Source organism: Sardina pilchardus, chromosome 3, assembly GCF_963854185.1.
Source record: "Sardina pilchardus chromosome 3, fSarPil1.1, whole genome shotgun sequence".
NCBI classification, from domain to species: domain Eukaryota; kingdom Metazoa; phylum Chordata; class Actinopteri; order Clupeiformes; family Clupeidae; genus Sardina; species Sardina pilchardus.
The window spans coordinates 30,875,341-30,896,287 of record NC_084996.1 but is presented as its reverse complement, the minus strand read 5'-3'; the positions used below and the strand labels follow the sequence as shown (position 1 = coordinate 30,896,287).

Sequence of the window (20,947 nt, the reverse complement as noted above, 5' to 3'; positions counted from 1 at the left end):
AAAGCAACACAATGTTTTGATTTGAACACCATTTTTTTTTTGAATCCTTAATTGATGGTATGAGCTTGTCTTTCAGTTGCACAACAGTGTCTCTCCCTATGGAACATTATGTGTGATTTCAGTTACCAGGGCCTTTTCGGTTATGATTACTTTGGACAATACACGAAGGAGGAGGGGGGGTGGGGGATTTGGCGAACTCATGATAAAATCTGATACGTTGGTGGTACTGTGCAGATCAAACAGGGAACTGAACTAGGGTGTGGGTCTGTGACACTGCTGCCACAGAGCAGAGTGTGGGGGGCGATATGTACGTTTTGGACGTGCTAGAGTTTGTTTTCCTTGGGAGAACGAATCGTTCGAAGGTGCGCTTCCAGATTGGATGAATGGGAGAGAATTTGGAATGAACTGGAGTGGAGACTTCTGTGGTGAGCAGGGTTTGGTGAATCTGGAGGAGGGTCAACATGCAGAGTGTAGGGAGGGGCTGGAATGGCCAACTTCTTTCCCGCTACAGAAGTACTCAAAGCTGGAGCCATTCCTCTGGTGTTGTTGGTTTTCATTTTCAGCATATGGTTGCCATGTTTTCAGTAACCATGTGCTTGTAAACAAAACCTGCCCGTGAACCATGCAGACTTGGAGCCTTGTTCTCATGGCAATTTATAATAATAATAATAATAATAATAGTAATAATAATTAAAAAAAAAAAAAAAAAAAAGTTTTTAGATTTAGCTTTACTGCCAGTTCCCATGGAGATGGACTGACGCGGCTTTTGCTCTCTCACCTCATCCTCGGCCCTCTCACAGAATTACCCACAAACACCAACATCATGGGAACGTTGTCGCCATGCGTGAAGTTCACAGACAGCTGTGTGCAGTGGTATCCTTCCTACGTGCTAGAGATAGACAAAGCCGAAGTGGAGAAGAATACAGGGGACTTGCATTGACCAGTGATATGATACGCTACTCTCACTCTCACTGCCCTCTAGACGGAGGACGCACATTTGTGTACGTGTGTGTTTGTTTGTTTGTGTGTGTTTCAATGACGACTGTGGAAAGGTGAGGCTGTCGGCTGTCAGACCTCTTAGTGTGAGGTTCTTTTGTTCCGTTGGTGTGATGTGGCTTTTTATCTTTTAAATCTCTGTGACCAGGATGTCTAGGTTTGTTCATTTCTCTATAAGGTCTTACCTCAAGCATGTTGGGAAACTGCCCTAAAGCTAGATTGCAACCTAAAACAGAGCCCGGAAACCGTATCAAAGTTCTAGAAAATGCTTACATACTCGGCTATAATAACCACCTTAAATATTGAATATATAGTTATATCATAATATATATAAGAGAACACTGTTTTTAATTATTTTTCTTTGATCTAAAAAAATCGCTGATTCAAAATGCCCGAGTGTAAAAAAAGTGACTACATTCTCTCCAGCGTCCTGGGAGAGTTTAGTGGGGCAAGACGTTTTGGGTAAAATTGCACATATTTTTTCTAGTTCATTTAGCATTTTTTTTTTTGATCGGTATGTCTTTTCATCTATCAGGTCTTGTTCTTTGCCTGAACTCAATCGAAGCACTCAGCACACATTCTCTGTCACATTCATTAGACTGTCCTCTTCTGACTCCTGACTGTCCTCCCCTCAAGTCCCATCCCACCCCCCTTTAAACCCCCTTTTCCCCCTCCCAGACCAGCTATGCACCACCGCTAATTCAATCCAGGCAAAAGTAGGGAAGGACTAGCATGTTGTGTAAAGACAAAAGAAAAACTCTACCTGTGGTTTTGTTCAGAACTCTGACTAAAATGTGTCTGTGGTGTGTGTATGTATGTGGTGTGTCTCTGTGTGTGTATGCATGTACATGAGTGTACAGAAGTTTTATGTATGGACGTCTGTGTATATCTATGTATGTGTGAGTGTGTTTTGTGTCAGAGAGAGAAACAGAGAAAGAGAGAGCGACTCAGTCCAGACCCATGTAGAATGAGCGTGTGGGGGAGCTCAACAGCTCTCCCCCCCAGGCTGCGGGAGCATCGAGAGGCCCCTGACACCCTCCTCCTCCTCCTCCTTCCCCTCCTTTAGGCCTTATGCTGCTTGCTGGTCTTGAAGGAGACCTGCAGCACACGGTCGCCCAGGCGGTAGCCGTTGAGGCTGGCGATGGCCATGGCCGCCTCGTCGTAGTTGGTCATGGTGACGAAGCCGAAGCCCTTGCATTTGTTGGTGGTGAAGTCGCGGATGACCTTGACGTTGGTGACGGCGCCGAACGGCCCGAACAGCTGCCACAGCACGCTCTCGTCGGCCTCCGGCGACAGGTTGTAGACGAAGATGCACCAGCCGGCTCCGGTGGGCCCGGTGAGGTTGACGCCCGCCAGGCTGGTCATGCTGTCGATGGTGATCGGGGAGAACCTGGGAAGGAGAGAAGGAGAACTACAATGGGTGTCAGAATGAAGTTCGGGGCGGCTCGCTGCACTTTTACCACCGCCTGACGGGGCACATGCGGGTTCACCTGCAGCTTTTGGATCGATTTGTTTGTTTGGCTGTTTGTTTTGTCTGTCTGTTTTGTTTGTTTGTTTGTTTGTTTTGTAAAGCCATTTTGTAATGGCTTTTGAGGTTGGGGTATGGAAGAACAGGGACCTCATCTCCATCATCTCTGCTACAAGTAGACGCTGAGGATTTGCAGGCAACACATACACACACGCACAAACACACATACAGACTATGGGTTTCCGTCTAGAACAAAACAATAAAGGAGCGAGCCTTTCCTCTAGAACTCAATCACCCACATTCCCCTGCACATTATTTTAATCACATTCCCTGTTGACCGAAAGCACTGCAGAAGTAGGACACAGAAATCACAATGTCCAACAGAAAGAAAAGTCACAATATTTAGCAAAAACACACAACCTAGAGAGGAATGAAAGCAAATCAGAAACAAATCAAAGGAAAAGTTGGAGCAAACAGAAGAAGACGCAAACGGAATCTGGTATGTCCATGCTGGTGGAAAAAAAGGACATTAAAGCAACGGAAAACTGAAATAAAAATGTTAGTTTCATAAATAAATACATACAAATCAGTTCAATCAAGTAATCCAAACCAAAGGAAAAAAAGAGACAAAACGGTTAAACAAAGCCATGCCAGAATGTCCTGCTGTTCAATCTCAAATTCGCATCCATAAATAGAGGTCTATTTATGGACTGGCACTGTTTCACGCTAACAGTGAAATCTATGGGGATTTGACTTTGATTTCTGTCTCTAACTTAAGGTTTGAGTCAGCAGGTGGTATTCCGGGCACTTTGTTTGAGGTTGTTTAGGCATGGATGCTTTGTTGGAAAGGACACCTTTGGCATTTACCTCTTGACTCCGTAGGTGGCGTTTAGTAAATTGTCGAGTCTGCAATGCAAAAGGGGAAAATGAGGGAGGTGGAGACGTTAGTGGCGAGATCGGACCAAACAGAAGAAAAGAAAAGAGAAAGAGAGAGGCGGGGGTTTTTGTTTCTTTTTTTTGGCTGTGCTTTTCAGACATGCAGTTCCTACAGCCTCCTGCAGAGGGCGCTCTGCGCTGCAGCTCGACTTCGGCTCCACGGCATCCACCAATCAGAGAGCGGGGCTTGAGCGACCACAGTGGTTCAGTGCTTTCGTGGCCCTCAGGCGACATGATGGGAGTACTCTATACGGCCTGCATGCGTGCAAGTGTGTGTGCGCGCCTGCCTGCCTGCCATTGTGCTTTCTCATTCACACACACACGATCTCCACATTTGGTTAACCATCTCTTACTTGTTAAATGAGATGATGGAAGGCCCATCTAATGTGCCTCTGCCTTCTGCTTGAGTTGTTTTGTTCCCCTCCCTCCCTCCCTCCCTTCCTGCCTCGTCCCTTTCCCTCATCGCCCGCTCTCGTTTTTCACGCTACGCTATTTTTGGTGGATTCGGTTTCCCAGTTCCTGTTTTTCCCACTGCTAAGTGGCTCCGCTGCTGCCTTTACAAAGGGAAGGCCCACAGAGAGAGAGAGAGGGAGAGAGAGGAAGAGATGGAGAGCAGAAGACACAAGAGAGAGCGATGCTGGAGAGGAGTAGAGGAATGGAGGAAGACGGGAGGAGGTGGAGGAGGAGGGTAGCGGTACCTGAAGCGCTGGGTCTGGTGGTGCAGGGGTCCAGTGTAGCGGCGCGCGGCGGTCTGGTAGAGCTGAGTGAGCAGCGCCTGACCCGTCTTCTGGCTGGGGTTGTTGGCGAACTTGACGGTGATGGGCTCGGAGGCGCCCAGCGGCTTCTGGCCGTTCAGTCCCTTGATGGCCTCCTCGGCCTCGTTCCGCTTGTCAAAACGGATGAAGCCCACTCCTCGCGAGATGCCTGCTCCAGGGGAGGGAAGGGCACAAAGCAGGAGAACAGTTAGCACCTGCGCTGGCTAGAGCAACAGCTACCTAGAGCAACAGCTACCTAGAGCTGCTACAGGAAGATGTGGCAAGATAATAGATAACGTAACATCTGAGCTAACAAGAGCATGCTATACTTAGCTATAGTATCAGCTTCCTAGAGCTGCCATTGGAAAATGTGGCAGGCTAGCAGTAACACCTGGGCTAACAAGAGTTAGCTATAGTATCAGCTTACTAGAGCTGCCATAGGAAGATGTTTCAGGATACATTAACACTTGCCACCTGGGCTAACAAGTGTAAGATAATATCAGCTTCCTAGAGCTACCATAGAAGATGTGTCTGGATAACAGTTACCACCTGGGCTAACAAGAGTTAGCTATAGTATCAGCTTCCTAGAGCTGCCATTGGAAGATGTGGCAGGATACAGTTAGCACCTAAGCTAACAAGAGTTAGCTATAGCATCACCTGCATAGAGCTAGCTGCCATAGGAAGATGCGGCAGGAAGGTGACAGTTGTGTGAAGGTGAGGCAAAACTCTATTTACCTGTGACTTGGTCTACCAGGATGCGTGAGGTGATAATGCGCCCATACTGGGAGAAGAGCTGTTCCATGTCCTTCTGGCTCATGGTCTTGGGGAGGCCACTCACATATAGGTTGGCATCGCGAATGGAGGCCGAGCTAGGCCTTGCGTACGATACCTGCGAAAGAGAGTGGTGCCAAACCATGTGAGAAATGACCAATTGACAACTTAACCTATCAGTCTTGCAAACTCTCACACTGACAAAAAAAATGAGGATGCACCCCTGATGCACTCACTTCCTCTGTGCTATTCTTCCCTTTGTGTGTGTGTGTGTGTGTGTGTGTGTGTGTGTGTGTGTGTGTGTGTGTGTTTTGTCTTCAAATACCCCACTTTTCCCCTACTTCACCTTGCTCTTTTCCCACTTGCTGCCCTTATTAGCCACTCAAGTGCGCACTCGTCTGCATTCTCTCTCTTCTGTCTCCACAAGAGCACACCTGCTCTTCCACACACACACACACACACACACACACACGCAGACACACACCACCTCCCTGGCCCCCACATATGCAAACTACAACATGCAGCAAATCTCTTTGTGAGAAAATATTCCACGAAGGCCCGGGTTTGCATTGACTTAATGCGACTCTAAGGAAATCCAATATCCAAGGCAACCGTTCCTTTTGAAAGGCCATTCAATGCCATTTGCTTTTATCCACATTTTAAAAAGACCTGTCAGTGAAACATACTTATGAATATTTTTATAGTCTTTTTGTGAGGTATGAACATTCCTTTTCGATATTTGGGGGGCAGAGACAGATTTGTATTAAATAGACTCTATATATAACTCTATAACTCATATACAATTTCACCAATAGGGATTGGGCTCTAATGTTTATCTGGATGGCAATTAAAATGATGGATTTGGAATATCAGTTTTACTGATAGTGTGTCTATGTGAAAGAGAAAGGGAATGAAATACAGAAAGCTAGAGATAGAGAGAGTGAGTGAGTTAAGAGAGAGGAGGGGGAGAGTGCGGATGTTGTCAGAGATAGAAAGATCACTCCTCCCCTCCCCTCCCCTCCCCTCCCTGCCTCCCTCCGATCCTCCCTCCATCTCCCTTTGTCTTCTTCCTCTGGGGGAAATGGCTTCTCTGGCAACCAGCAAACCTTATAAACAGATCTCAAGACATCCAGCTGCCCTGACAACTGACAAACACTTCAGAATTCATCTGAAACGCCCACGCAAATCTGCAACCTGGACACTCTGATGACTATACAATATGTGTATATCATATTTAAAACATCTCAAATACAATGAAGCATATAGACAACATATGTATTTAAGAACACACACAATGCTTATACTGTATGTCACATGTAAAGATGAATTGCAGAATTTTTGTGAACAACTATGGAGCTACCACATGAAAAGATGACAGACTTGCTTTTCAAATACCATCAAGACCACAGCTGGATAGCTAGACGTTGTGTAGGAAAAGCTGCCCTAACATTTTTTGCTAAGATTTCCGACCTGGAACGCAAAATTACACAAAAAACCTGAATGGCCTCCAACAAAGACTGACAGGACATCTTTGTACTGCCAGTAGGCCTCCGTGCCGGAATATAAAAAGACACAAATAAAGATTGCGGCCATATCTCACTCTCAATCTCCACAAGCTGTATTGATTCTATACATCTGCCTAGGGTGCATTGTTCTGGGCTGAGGCAGGGTATTATTGTAGAGCGTGTGGGTGCGTGGCAGAGATTGGCCAGTGCTTTTGTGGGGCTGGGGAGGGGGTGACGAGGGACCGGAGTCTGCCCTATAATTAACCCTCTCCCTATCGCTCCCGCACTACAGATGGTGCCTACAGCCCATATGGCCTCTAATCCTGTCATTGGCATTCTGCTCCCCATGCTACCTCCTTTTTCCTTAGCTCCTGACAACCCCCCCAACACACACACACACACACACACACACACACACACACACACATATAATACACCCCCCCATCCTGGCCATGTCTTCTGCTCTCTCACAATGCCTGTACTGACTCGGATAATATGACATTTGCTAAGCCTATAACCAGAGATGGGCAGTGGAGCATGCAGAATGCAATACAGTGCCTCCCACTGATTTCAGTTTTAAACAAACACGGTGCGAATGTGAAAGTCTAATATGGTACTAGTGTATATCATAGCAAAACATTTTATTGAACATTTATTTTGGGGGTATTTATGCTATATGCTATGCTGGGATTATGTCATTTTATGAATACAGTAATATAAATAATCATATCATACTATTACACAGGGTTTATATATTGATTTTGTAAGCTTGTTGCTGTATTGCAATTTAATAGGGTGTGGCCTACACATGGGTATGATTTCTTTTTTTGTTTTTCAAAAATAAATATTAAGTATTGTTGGATAAATAAAGATTTTGGTAGGCTTATCTAGCGCACTATCCATGGGCTGATCTGAAACTATGACATGTTTAAGTTGAGTCTGAACAGTTCACATTTGCTTCAACCCAACAAGTAAACATTTAGTTTATGTGACACAATGAAAAATGTCACAATAATCACAATATAAACGATATGAAAATTACGGTTGCTACTTTATTATACTTTTACTTTTTACTGTTAGTTTGCTGTTTATATTGAGTCTTTGTTCATATATGAGCAGATGTGAGCGACAGATTTGGCCTGATTGGCTGCCCATATTGCATTCGCTGAGCATATCTATCTCAGCCTGCTATTTGTCCCAATCTTTGATCTGCTTTGATGGGATGGTGCGGGAGCCGCCTGGGCAGTGTTTAATCTTTCACTCTCTCCCTTTCTCTCTTCTTTTTTTTTAATACCCAACTGAAGCCCTCCTCCCTCCCTCTCCCTCTCCCTCTCCCTCTTCCTCACTCTCCATCCCTCCATCTGACTTTGGGACAAAGGGACCCCTAATTAGCCAAGATTGGAGGCAGATGGGTCTGCCTGCCCTGACCCCACTGGCCCACAGTGCGCCTCCCTAATTACATTTCCATCACAATCGCCGCCACACACGGCCCCCTTGCTTTCTGACCTCCGCTCCCTCTCTCTCCCTCTCTCTCCATCCTTCGCTCCCTTTGTTCCTGGCGACCCCTCCTTTCCCCCCCACCCCCCCCCACCCTTCACCCCCCTGCCTCTCGGTCCCGCCCTCCCTCCTCCAGTCCCTCTGTCACGTCTGGGGCTGTCCACGCCTCCCTCTCTTTCTCTCTCTCCCTCTCTCTTTCTCTCTCTCTTCTGGTCTTTTCTCCCCCACTTCCTCTCTATTGAGAGGGCGGTGTTTTGGGGGGGCGCAGAGCAGACGGTTGAGGTGGCCTCACCTTGATGGTTTTTGTCTGGAGTTTGAGGCCGTTGAGCGTGTTGATGGCCTTGTCTGCGTCGTTGGGATCTGCATAGTTGACAAATCCGTAGCCCAAACTCTGGCCTGCGATTACAGAACACCATCATCACCATCACCATCCTCCAAGAAGAGGTTAAGCATTTTCCGCTCTCCCATTTCAAATTTAGAAATTCATAAAAGTAAATATAAAAATATGGCACCCCTGTTGATTAACTAAAATAAACTAGGCTTTTTGTTTCAAACTGTCATTCTTGGCTAATTTCGACATTCGAATATATATTTGATTGGCGTGTTAGGCTTACCTGTGATCTTGTCTCGGACTAGTTTGCAGGACTCGATCTCTCCGATGCTGCCGAACAGGCTCTTGAACTCCTCCTGCGTCATGTTCTGGGGCAGGTAGTTGACGATCAGGTTGGTCTTGCTGTCATCTGTGGCACCGTTGGTGCTGATGACGGGGCCGTTCGGCAGACTGGTTCCACTTGGACCATTGGACACCTGAGTTTCCATGGTGCTGATTATCTGCTGGGGCCAATCAGGAGATATAACTTAGTGAGAATGTCTGTGAGAGTGCTTGTGTGTGTGTGTGTGTGTGTGTGTGTGTGTGTGTGTGTGTGTGTGTGTTTGTGTTTGCTCCATTTTGTTTAATATCCTGTTTGTGTGTACTCCTGTGTGTGTGTGTGTATAGGAAGGGAGAAGAGCTGTGTGTGTGTGCCTTTTGTGAAATAAAGCAGTCCTTAAAAAGAACCCAACCGTATCAACATTCACTCCCCTCCTCTGTCTCTTTTTGGCGGTGAGCGGTCAAGAGATTGGAACACACCGTGCTACAACCGTAGATATATAAGAAAGCCACAACCACCGCCACCACCCTCTTTTCTTCCTCCTGTCACTGTCACTGTCTCCCCCCCTCTCTCTCTCTCCATCCCTGCCTCCCCCCCCCCTCTCTCCCTCTCCGTCTCCCTGCCTCTGGGTGCCCATGGCTATGCAGATGTCACGGGCCTCTCTCCTCCCCTCCCCCTGTTTCTATCCAGGGTCAAGCGCCTGTTACATCACAACGCCAGCACGGCCCTGATGGTGGTTGAGGGGCTGGTGGACGGACAAAGGCAAAGTGACATCCTGACTGGACAGGGCTCTCTGCGCTCAAGGACACTCCATATGTGTTCGACAAAGAATATCTGATTTAAAAAAGGGGCCAAATGTGAAATGGTCTAGACACTTGGTTTGTGACCCTAGTGTTTTTGTGACAAAGTGTGTGTGTGAATGAGTGTGTGTGTGTGTGTGTGTGTGTGTGTGTGTGTGCGTGCGTATGTGTGTCTGCGTATGTGTGTGTTGTTTTTATTCAGGTTCCTCTGTGTTGCTCCGGACTACACCGTGTTGCTTAATTTGGCCTTTGGGGTCTATTCTGGGAACAGATGTGTGCAGGTCAGCGATAAACTTCTTCCATTCTCTCTTCTTATCCTCCTCCCTTCTTTCTCTCTCTCTCTCTCTCTCTCTCTCTCACTCGCTCTGTCTCTCCCTCTCTTTCCTCTTTCCGCCCTCTACTCATCAAATCTTCATGTGCCTCGAAAGCTCATTTTCTGTCATTAGCAGGGCGTGTTCACCATCTCCGGCTCTCATAAGCTCTTTTTCAGCCGCCGCTGCCGACGTGTTGATTTTCCAGCGCTACACTTCACTGTCTTCAGGATATTTGAGATAAAAAAAAAATAGATAAAAATGTATTTATGTTTTCCATCTTCTATTATTTCTGCCTCAACAAACGTTGGGGCGTCAGTACATTTAAGACATTGCTTATTCCCTTTAAGTCACATATTGACTTGAGAGTGTGTGATTTGTATCAGAAGGTTAGTGGGCTCCACACTCATGCCTGTGAGGACTCTTGCCAAAGACAAACCCCAGGGTAAAGGAAGCTTTAATTGCTCAGCCCTTTTATGTAGGAAAACTGTCCGCTGACTATTTTCCTTCGTTTCGGGTGCGTATTCCCCCATTACCCCCAAACCGTATCTGGCATCTCATTTTAAATAGGCCTACAGGGATTTCATAACCAATAGCTTAGTATGTATGGCTGAACCCAAGATGGGGCTGATGTCACAGCAGTGGTCTATATTTCTGACAAACTCCCTGCACTCCCAGCAGTGTTCTTCCACCCAGACTCTCCTCTATGCCTGTCTTCTTCTCTCTTGTCTTGCTTGCCTATGTGATTCCTCCTCCTGTGGTACTGTGTCTTATTATCGCCCTCGGCATTACCTCCAACCAGGTTGCCCAGGTAACAGTGGCTTGACGACTGTTGCTATTGGCTGGCTTCTTGACTTTTTAACAGAGTGTGTGTGTTTGTGTGCGAGTGAGAGGTGTCGAGAGGGAGCACATCTCTGTTAGTCCAAATCTATTAGTCTACTGTTAAGCTCGTTTTTTTCCCTCTCTCTACAGTGTCATCACCATGAGTCTTGGAGGTAAAACAAAGCTAATGAGAAAGAGATTGAGTCGAAGGCTATGGAATGTGTTACTACAACAGGAAAATAAGGAACACATGAGGAACACAGAGTTTCCATCTAGGTGCTGTCAGAAGAGTGCTTACTATGTGATCCATGTGGAATTGCAAGAGCCTTATCTAGCATAGAAATGGTGATGATAATAATTATAAAAATAATTATATGATATGAAAAATATGAACATATGTTTTGATGCTATGATGTGTATTACATAATACACGGTTAAACATTTCTACATATACATCACACATGTAAATATAAATAAATACATGTAACAATCTGCACCCACGAATAGAAAATAAGCATGTTTAAAGATACAGACAACAAATTGCTTGAATTGTATTTCAGAGAGAAAAATCAGCCTTTCCACCAAGTGACAAGATAGGAGTCTAATTTGATCTGCCAACTGAAACGAACCAGCCCATGGCAGGCCACCCATCCACAGTGACAAGTGTGAAGCATTATATAAGCCATGGGCAGAAAGGGCCCTGGACGGCCTCTGAGACCGACTGACAAGCGCAGCAAACCTCGCCTGTCCCAAGCCTTTTCCACTCCTGCATGTCCAACAATACGTTCAAAGCAGAGCACTGTTTTCTTTTTTATCCCACTGAATAAAATAAACATGGACTGGAGAAAAAAAATGGACGGCTCGCTTGCCCCGTTTCAAATAAATCCTGTTATTAATAGTGTAATCTGACAATGGGGGATGCTTGTAAATGAGCCCTGGGCCGAGGAATTAATTAAATCGTCTTGCAAAAAATGACAAACATGGGACTGGCTTCCTGCTTGTGTTAGTGCTGTGAGCGCAAGACTCTCTCTCCAGCAGAGAGATCTATGAGGTTGAGGATGGGCTGGGTCCTCATGTCCCAGCCTGTACTCTTCTATTTCTGGGACCGGAGAGAGATCTCCCTCAATATTTAATGCACTGCATCATCATCGCCTACACATGGACCTAGACTCGCACGCAAACAAGAGGCCTGCCTGCCTGCCTGCCTGCCTGCTCCGGCAGCCGTAGACCACAGCCCCCACCGCATGTGATGAACCCAAAGACCGGCAGCTTGCACGTAATCAAAAGAAGTCAGACATAATGAAGGATCATTTGAATTGCGACGTCTCTAGATGTTGTGTATATTATTGTCTAATATGAGAGTTCATCAAAGAGGTATAGGCTCAATACTGTCCTTCATTTCCAAATAAGTGAAACGAATTTAAATCCTTACCCTATATCTTTTAGCTGGACCCACAACTGTAGTGTATGAGGCTGATTAAACAATTAAATTGTATTTTTTCTAAAATTGCCTGATATATGTTGAATTTTGCACCATATCGATGAAATGTAATCAACTTTTACTGCAGGGGGCTCAAAAGCAGACCGCCCATTGATCAGTCAGTCTGGCAGCCTCCTGAACAAAGAGTTTGTGATGATCTCATCGCTGAGCACGTGACAACGCTCTTGCTCTTCGCTTCCTGTTAGGCACCTATGAGGTCACTTCCTTTTACGGCTGAGGCAACATGTTCAGGTCATATCGCAACCACATGTGGAATGGGATATATTTTTAAAAGAATGTACAGTTTGCATACATGATGTCACATACCCATATATGTGCAGTGCACACACACACACACACACACACACACATAGTTGGATAATAATATAAACTTCAGAAGGAAATCTCATCTGTTACAAGTCTCTCCTTATGAATAAAAATGATGACGGTGAGATGACAGTGAATGAGAAAGGGAATGAGTACGGGTCTAATTGGCATCCATCTCCACTCTCCCTGTTTACACTGTAGGATTCAGTGCTGCACTTTTCTGCCCATCCTAGATCAAATGTGAACAGAGCTGGGGTTGCCAATAGGCCCTCTCACTGACACCGGATTACCGGATTATCCAAAACAAAAGGCTTTTGCCATACTCTTGCTGGAGCTTAAGGGATCATAGTGGCAGCTGTAAAACAACAGGACACAAGTCATAGCTCAAGCCTTGGGGATGAGTCCGTGTCCTTATCGTTCATGTCTTAATACTGTTATTACTATCAGAATGGTTTGCAGATGGGCACTACTATTATGGGCAGTAGCCTGCACTTTAGTGAATTTGGCAAGATTAAAAAAAAAAAAAACATTTCACTACGACATAAACTAGCCTATATTTTCATTATTAGCTTACATTATTCTCTCTTTCGCCGTATTAAACAATCGTGGCGACGTGCCTGATGTGCAGTAACCGGTTGAGACCATGCTTGGTCGCTATCCAGAGTGCTGAAATAGGGAGTGGCTACCAGGAATTCCATCTGAGAACGATAACATTAGCAACTGCTAAAAGCTATCGGCCTTGCGCCTTTTAGCATTTCAAATAAAGGCACACAAACACACTACAGAGCTCTGGCTCCTTAAAACACGTTTTTGTTAACTGTGTCTACTTTTTGGTCTGTCATCTACTCGAATTCAGTGCTTTATTTAGCCATGCTCCTTTTCAAACCAGCATGGACATGTGTGCTCCGCAGGCATTCATAAATCCCTGCGCCTTTTTGCTGAATAAACGTATTGACACAAGCAAACAAAAGAGCCACCCGTTCCTCCTCTTCTCTCGCGCAGAGACTATGGCAGCACCATGAATATTAATGTAAACAGTGGCGCTTTGTGTAGAGGCCAGAGGCTTCGCGACTCTGGGAACAATGAACATTATAACGATCTAAACTGTTCTCCGCGAATAATAATAATAGTAATAATAATAATAATAATAATATCAATAATAATAATAATAATAATAACAGGGCTTTATTTTTTAAACAAATTGTACTTTTGCTAAGAAAAAACATATCTATTTCCAAAATATTTTAAATAGTAGTGATCTTAACTTAATTTGTTGATATCTAGTTGGCTTCATGAACTACACATTTTCTTACGTAACCAACCAAAAATGGAGGTCTCTCATTCTCATACAGCATGGGCCATATCGTGGCTATGTGGCTACACACATGAAGGCAGTGGACAAGGTATAAGCTACAGCCAACCAACGATGCGTTTTTTTCCCCATACCGGAACGTAGGCCTATGTATACCCTTCCAGAAAGCCGCGGCCTGCTTTGCTTACGAAGCACTTCCATGGAAAATTATTGATCTGACATGTTTTTCTATACATATGACCATGCTTTATTAATATTATTTTTGTTTAACCAATTTACTCAGCGTGTTCGGGTTGTTCGTTGTTCGTGATGTCCTTGTCCTTGAATTGTGTAAGCGCCTCGAGAAGGTTATCTGACTCAACGGTTTTATTCGCTTGGCACTGCGGTACAAGCACGCTCACGGAGGACTGCGGAACATGTGGTGGGGAGATAGCTTTGTGCATGACGCCCAGAGGCCCTCTCTCGGAGCCTGGCTTAATCACAAACGGTTATGAATCAAGAGTGCCAATAATTGGCTGAACGTATCCTTTGAGTTCATGTGTTCAGCTGTGCAGCAGGCCTAGCTCTTCGACCAGATGGTGTTTTCTTTGTTTCCATTTATTGTTCATTAAGATTTTACGCACAGAATGCTTAAATTTAGTATAGAAAACATAATGACTACGCGGGAGATGAGGAAATATATTGACATAGCACTTAAACATTTACACAACAGCATACCAGAAGCCTGAACTGGAAACAACCTCATCAGTTAAAGGCCACGTGCATGGATGCTTGGTTCTATGTTTCGCCGCTTGCTGCTAATATGTGCATTCATTTCCGTAAACTATTTTCCCTGCATTATTTTATTAGCAATAGACAGTGAGCCTCTGGCCATTTGGCCATCAAATCTAAAAACGTGCATATCAGAATGTTCATAACTGACTCACTCAACAGTAGGCCTATGGATATTAAGTGTTTTTAAGTTGCTGTTGGGGCCTGTATGCCTTAAATTATCAATTGTTAATCTGAGATAATTTGCGGGCAACGAATTTTAAAATCACATCCTTTAAATGTGGATGTGGAATACAATTACTCGGGTGTTCAACAAATACCTCGTGCTAGGTTTGGACTAGGATAAGTTGCTAGCGCATGCCAACGCCTTGTCTTCGGATCCAGTTGACACGCCCAATTCGTTTGTCCGTTTGGCTCTATTTGTTATGTGGTGCATTTCTATGAACAGGGTGGGTTTTCTACACCAAGACATTTTGCTATTTCGAAAAGCTTTATCTACCACACACGCACACACGCTCAATACGACGAACGCGTTAAAGAGCGTTTAAAACAGTTTTCATCAAGACATTGCTTTCTCTCTCTGTCTCTCTCCATCCTTTCTCGCGTGGCCTGAAATTTACAGCTCACTTGCTCTGTTGCATCGCAACGAGAACCCTTAGGAATTTCGACTTGCCTGATTCAATCCAAACCAATAGATGCGTAATATCTCTCCGCTCCCCTCCCCCTCTCTGAGTGACTCGACCCTTTTCTTTGCCGAGCTCTCGATGGGCTCTCAGCCTCCGAGGCATGATGTTTTTGTCTCAGAAATCCGTCTCGAGCATCATTTGCTGCGCCAGGCAGAGAAAGACAGTACGCCCCCATTCGCTGCTAAAGCAGCACGCGGCCTCGGTAAGCTTCTGCCCCTGTCGCCCTCGCTGTCTCTTCAGCACCCGGCGTTATTCCCACGGAATTCCTCGACCCCTGTGCGCCACAATTTTTTAGCACAAATGTCTCAGAGAATCAGCCGCGCTCATGGAACGAGAGAAATGCTATGAAACGGAGGAAGGAGCAATACAAACGTCTTCTATCTGACTGTAAAATGGCAGAAGAAAGTGGCGTCTTGACTCCTCACTGTCAGCTGTGCCAGAGTCAAGCACTAAGGGAGAAGCGCATCTCTCCAAATGCCGTTACAAACAAAACATGATGTATATCTCTACTGTCAGAAAGAGAGAGAGAGAGAGTGTACATATGTGTATGTATGTCTGAGTATTGTGTGTATGTGTGCATGTGTGTGCGTATCTGTGACATTGAATGACAACAATAGACAGTGTAGACAATAAACAGCACATAGCACATTTTGGCAGACATTTCTCCATCCCTACTGCTATGTGCTTACAGTTGTACCCAGTATTCTGCCACAAAAGCTTCTATCACAAGAGAATAAAAAGAAGGAAGGAGGTGTACGTACAGTAACCATTCTTGATGCACAAAGATGATAGTGATCTACGTCCTTCGATTGGCAGGTCTTGAGATGGAGGCTTCAATTATTATTCGTTTTTGAGTGTTAATACTCTGTGGCCTTTTGGATGGGGCGTTTTGGGAAAAAAGAAGACAGCCTCAAATTTCCAAATGAAAAGAAAAAAAAAGAAAAAAGGAAAAAAGGAACAAATCTTCGCCAGGGATTCTCAGCCCTTGAGATTGTAGGTTTCCTCTGCCGACGGAGAATGAGGAGAAAGGGGGTTTTCTTCAGGATGATGATGATGTGCGAGTGATTTCTCTCCGAGCGGCGTGGGCGATAGCACAGAAAAAAGAGAAGCAGTGCTCCCCAATAGGGTGTGTCCAAGGGAGGGGGTTCTGCTTTGGCTGCTGCTGCTGCTGCTGCTGCGTGTGTTTGCGTCTGTGTGTGTGTGTGTGTATGTATTTCCTAGCTCCTCGCAGTCTCCTTCTGTGCCTCTGCTGCAATGTTCTTCTTTTATGTGTCCTTCTGGCTGGCAGAGCTTGCCTCTGATTGGCTAATTGTGCAGGGAGGGTAAAACATGGCAGCCATTGCTATGCGCTCCTCAACCATTATCCCCTTCAGGAAAAGATCACCATGAGCCCCCCCTCCCCCCTCCACCCCTCCTCCCCTCACACACACTCTCTCTCTCCCCCATCCATCTCTCCACTCCCTCCTTCCGTCTCCCCTCCCTTTCTTCCTGCACCCCCCCCCCCCCCCTATACACACACACACGCACGCACACACACGCGCACGCTCACACACTCATGCAGGGCAGAGTGAATAGAGCTCCACCTGCATCATCAGAACAGATGGATGCGGTAGAAGACAGGAGCCTTCTCTTTTCTGCCTATTTCTCTCTACTCTCTCTGCCTTTTTCCGTTTCTCATATTTTCTGACTGCATTTTTTTTGCCATCCGCTTTACTGTGTGTGTGTGTTGTGTACGCCCTCCTGCCAGTTTCTGATTTGGCACTTCCGCCCGCCAGCCCCTAGCTAAGGAAGGAATATTACCACGATAAGGAGCCAATCGGCGGTCAGATAAACAAATAAATCAGGAAGAGAGTGGGTTCCTCCTGGAAGGGAGCATGTCAGGCAGAATAATTTGATGAATGAGGATGCCCTCTCCACTGTGTTGCAGAAGGGTTTTGGGGTTGTAATCAGCACACTTTCAGTTTGTGAAACCTGAGATTTGTTTTTTCATGAACTGAATTGGCTACCTTAGCTCATCATCAGTGAAAATGGGTAGTTGCATCCCATAATATCACCGGCTACAAAGATCATTTCTATATATCAATGTGTGTCAGTAATATCTGCCGAACTGTAAGAGTTTTAATATATTAGAGAACATTAAATTGATGAATGTTTGAAATTTGTAGTACATTTCAAACTGAGCGCCATCCATTTTATGCTACTAAAGTTCTTCCTCTTTAGGTGGAATTCAGAAAAGCAATTTCCCAGAACCAAATCACAGAATGATAACCAGCCACCAGTCCTTTTATTATGCAAATGATTGAAACAGGCAATGTGCTGTAGTTAAGCATCCCATTACACAACCAATTTATGATCACCTCTGATGTGTTTAGAGCTCAAGTATGCTTTTCTACCTAAAAAAAAATATATATATATGTATATAAAAACATACACATCCTCAATGTTTGAATAAGTGATTATACCATCATGTTTTTTACTGGAATATGTTTACTATTGTAATAGTATAAGAAACACATGGTGAATATAACTGAGTTACACACAGAAAGATTCAGTGAGCCGCTTTTAAAAAAAATAAGGAGAACAATGTTTGTAATAACGCTGAGAGGAGAAAACACAATAGCTCACTGATGCCGAGTGGAAATTAAGGCCTCACTGAGGCGATACTACTGTGGCCATATTATGCATTCATCCTCTGATTACAGTCATGCTCGAACCCCTCCACTCCCTCCACCCCTCTCTATCCCTCCATCTCTCCACCCCTCTGTCCATCTATCCATCTCTTCCCCTGCTCCTTCCCCGGCTCCTCCTCCGAGGGTGGCGAGTGTGCGGTGAGACAGGCTGTTTGGTCTCATCTATAATGCATCTCAGGCCCCAGGACATGATGTGTGACAAATGACCTATTTCTGCACAGACCCCCACAGGGCCTTGACCTGGGGGTGTGTGGGTGTGTGTTTATGTGTGTTTATGTGTGTGTGTGTGTGTGTGTGTGTGTGTGTGTGTGTGTGTGTGTGTGTGTGTGTGTGTGTGTGTGTGTGTGTGTGTGTGTGTGTGTGTGTGTGTTTGTGGGCACATCCCTCATTTACATGTGCATGTTGCCTGTGTGCATGTACATGCGTGTGTATGGAGAGAGAGTGAGAGAGAGGGGATGTTGGTGGGTGGTTGGGCACTGTAGGTATATTTATGGTAGTGGGTGAGTGTGTATGTAGAGGGGGGGAGTGCCTTTGGTCGTGTGAGCGGACAGAAACAGGATAATGTGTGTGTGGTTCATGTACTTTATGTGTGTATCAGAGTGTGAGTGTGTTTGTGTCAATGTCTATGTATTTCACAGCATATCATTTTGTGTGTGTGTGTGAAGGAGTGTATGATTCTGTATTTGCCCGTTTGTGTTACTGTTTGTCAGTGTGTGTGTGTGTGTGTGACTGTGTGTGTGTGTGTGTGTGTGTGAAGGAGTGTATGATTCTGTATTCACCTGTTTGTGTTACTGTTTGTCAGTGTGTGTGTGTGTGTGTGTGTGTGTGTGTGTGTGTCTGTGAGAGAGAGTACGTGTGAGTTTTGTAGTGTAGCGTGTGTATGCACATGTGTGTGAGCGAGTGTATGTGCCTGTGCTCAGGCGATAGGTGAGCGCGTAGGGGCGCATTAGTCTCTGGGCGAACTCTCTGCAGCGCTGCCCCGGGCTGACCTTGAGGAGTCGGCGGTGGCGGCGTGTTTGCGGTGATTGCGGCGGTGATTATTATGATTGCTGATAAGCGCGTCACCAGGTAGCTGGCCTCAGCGGGGGAGTGGGGAGGTGCTGCTGCTGCTGCTGGTGCTTTTGCTTGTCAGGGGGGGAGAGAGATGGACCATGCAAACTCTTATGCCCTGGTGCATATGCACAGCCAGCATGATGGGAAAGACAAATGCTTGCGTGTGTGTGTGTGTGTGTGTGTGTGTGTGTCTACTCATGTTTTGCAATGTTATTGTGTTGATGTCAATGCACTAGAGGACGAATGGATATTTTACAGTATAAACCCTTTAAATAGCATTCCCAAGACATTTCCAGTGGCACAGAAAACAACACTGAGCTAATGGTAACTTGGAGACAAACTAAAATAATAATAATAATAATAGTAACAATATAACAAATATGATATAATATGATAATTAACTTAACTTAGAACATTACATTTAAGTTTGATTCATTTTCATTTCTGAGTATCTGCGTTGGTTTGGAAACACTTTAGGAACAGATTGAAAGGGTCTATACATGAAACTTATGCAAGGGCACAACACACGTGGTTCAGAAAACAGGTTTTCTGTGATTCCACAGCTTATTCTGCTTTTATTGTTCTGCCAAATAATGTTGTTGAACTGTGCCTCATTGTGTCAGATTTAAGAATACTACTTTACACAGAAATTAAGTGATCGTGTTTGCAAAGATTTAAAGGTGAAGAATAACACAGTAAGTGTGGACAAGTCATGTTAATTCGCATTAGCTATTGACAGAATGATACAGTACTAGAATCAAGATAGCAGTTTTCGGTTTGTCTATGTATGCTCTACTGTATCTCTCCCTATCAAATTAACTAATAATAATGGATACAGGGATTTTCACTAACTATATGTAATGCCAACCAAATTACAACGACATCATCATCATCATCATCACCATCATCATCAATAACAGCAACAACAACAATATAACAATATATTTTCATGGATATATTTTTACTCCCCGTCCAGACTTCAGTTTTGATGTCATGCCAATGTTCTGTGTTTCTGCTGTGTTCTCATTCAGATCACTTTTCTTGAAGGGAGGCAAACAGCACCGAATTCCGCATCTTATTTAGATAAGTATTTACACTTCAATGGTGTGAAACTCCCTCGTAGAACTTTATAGGTTTTTCAATAACTGTGTCAATGTGAGTGTGGCATATTCAGTTTGTACAGTCAACACAATTTTGAATAATTCAAGGCCCTCATCAGCATATTCATACATTTCTCAATTATTGAAAATGCCCCTGTTTATATCAACAATTGAATCAATGTTTTAAACAATACTGCACACTATTAATCACATGGCTTTTCAGAATGCACAACAACAACATCATCACTGCTTTTATGCAGGCTGTGCAAGTCTGAGATGTGTCACATAACAAGCTATTTTAAATTCCTTTGACTCTCCAGAGTTTCTGTTTTGTTTCCTCACTTCTGTACGTTGACTCTCTGTTCAAACCGGAGGAGGAGATGACTGATCTATCTGATGCTGAAGACTGTTGCTATCTGCCAGCTACAAAAGTATATATTGGGTTTGGCCTCAGATAGTATTATTTCTCTTGGAATGATTGATTGCAAAGTTATGTCACTTGGGTGCATGCACAAGATTCCTTTTGTTACTACAATGCTGTTGTTCTCTTGCAGAGGTTGATGGTGCTATTGTAGCATAGATGAAAGCCATCTGATTGATATCTAAGGACTTGTAATTTGTGAGGCCACTTCCGCAGTATCTCTGTCTGACCACGAGTTTGCAAATACAGGGCCAGCTGAAAATGTCAAATGTAAAGGGCATCTTATACTCATGCTCACATAGATCACATTACACAGCTGTTATTTTGCTGAGGGAGTATACAATGTAAATAGTGTACAGTGTGTGAGAATGTACATATACTGTACATACATACTTCATACATATTCAGATTTTTGCATATTATGTGTGCATGAATGTATGTAATGTTACATGCTGCCGATCTGAACCCTGAGACTGAGGTGAAGTGAGGATGCTGGTGGGAAGAGAGCTGAGGCGATCCTCACATTCGGGGCGAGTGAGTGCAGAGCTCCAGGCTCCAGGCTCATATTTACTGCTCCAGCAAAGTGTCATAGATGC

General features: G+C 44.7%; 1 protein-coding gene across 3 annotated transcripts; it reads right to left on the bottom strand.

Moving 5' to 3' along the window:
- Nucleotides 1–1,680: 1,680 nt before the first annotated feature.
- On the bottom strand, nucleotides 1,681–16,212 carry elavl3 (ELAV like neuron-specific RNA binding protein 3). 3 transcript variants are annotated; one of them, XM_062531230.1, is made up of 7 exons: nucleotides 15,849–16,212; nucleotides 8,543–8,759; nucleotides 8,221–8,324; nucleotides 4,891–5,044; nucleotides 4,099–4,327; nucleotides 3,332–3,370; nucleotides 1,681–2,407 (listed from the first exon to the last, which is right to left on the bottom strand). In XM_062531230.1, the coding sequence occupies exons 1-7, from the start codon at nucleotides 15,855–15,857 to the stop codon at nucleotides 2,059–2,061; spliced, it is 1,101 nt and encodes a 366-aa protein (XP_062387214.1). In that variant the 5' UTR covers nucleotides 15,858–16,212; the 3' UTR covers nucleotides 1,681–2,058. The 3 variants fall into 3 exon arrangements, with proteins under 3 accessions (XP_062387214.1, XP_062387215.1, XP_062387216.1); XM_062531231.1 differs by having other exon boundaries at nucleotides 1,681–2,386; XM_062531232.1 differs by lacking the exon at nucleotides 3,332–3,370.
- Nucleotides 16,213–20,947: the final 4,735 nt, after the last annotated feature.

Excerpts from the sequence above, each read along its gene's own strand:
- elavl3 (XM_062531230.1), bottom strand. Across the intron at positions 4,328-4,890 it reads CCTGGTAGACCAAGTCACAG|CAGGCATCTCGCGAGGAGTG; the intron begins GTAAATAGAGTT and ends CCTCCCCTGGAG. Across the intron at positions 2,408-3,331 it reads GCCACCTACGGAGTCAAGAG|TTCTCCTTCTCTCCTTCCCA; the intron begins GTAAATGCCAAA and ends CACCCATTGTAG.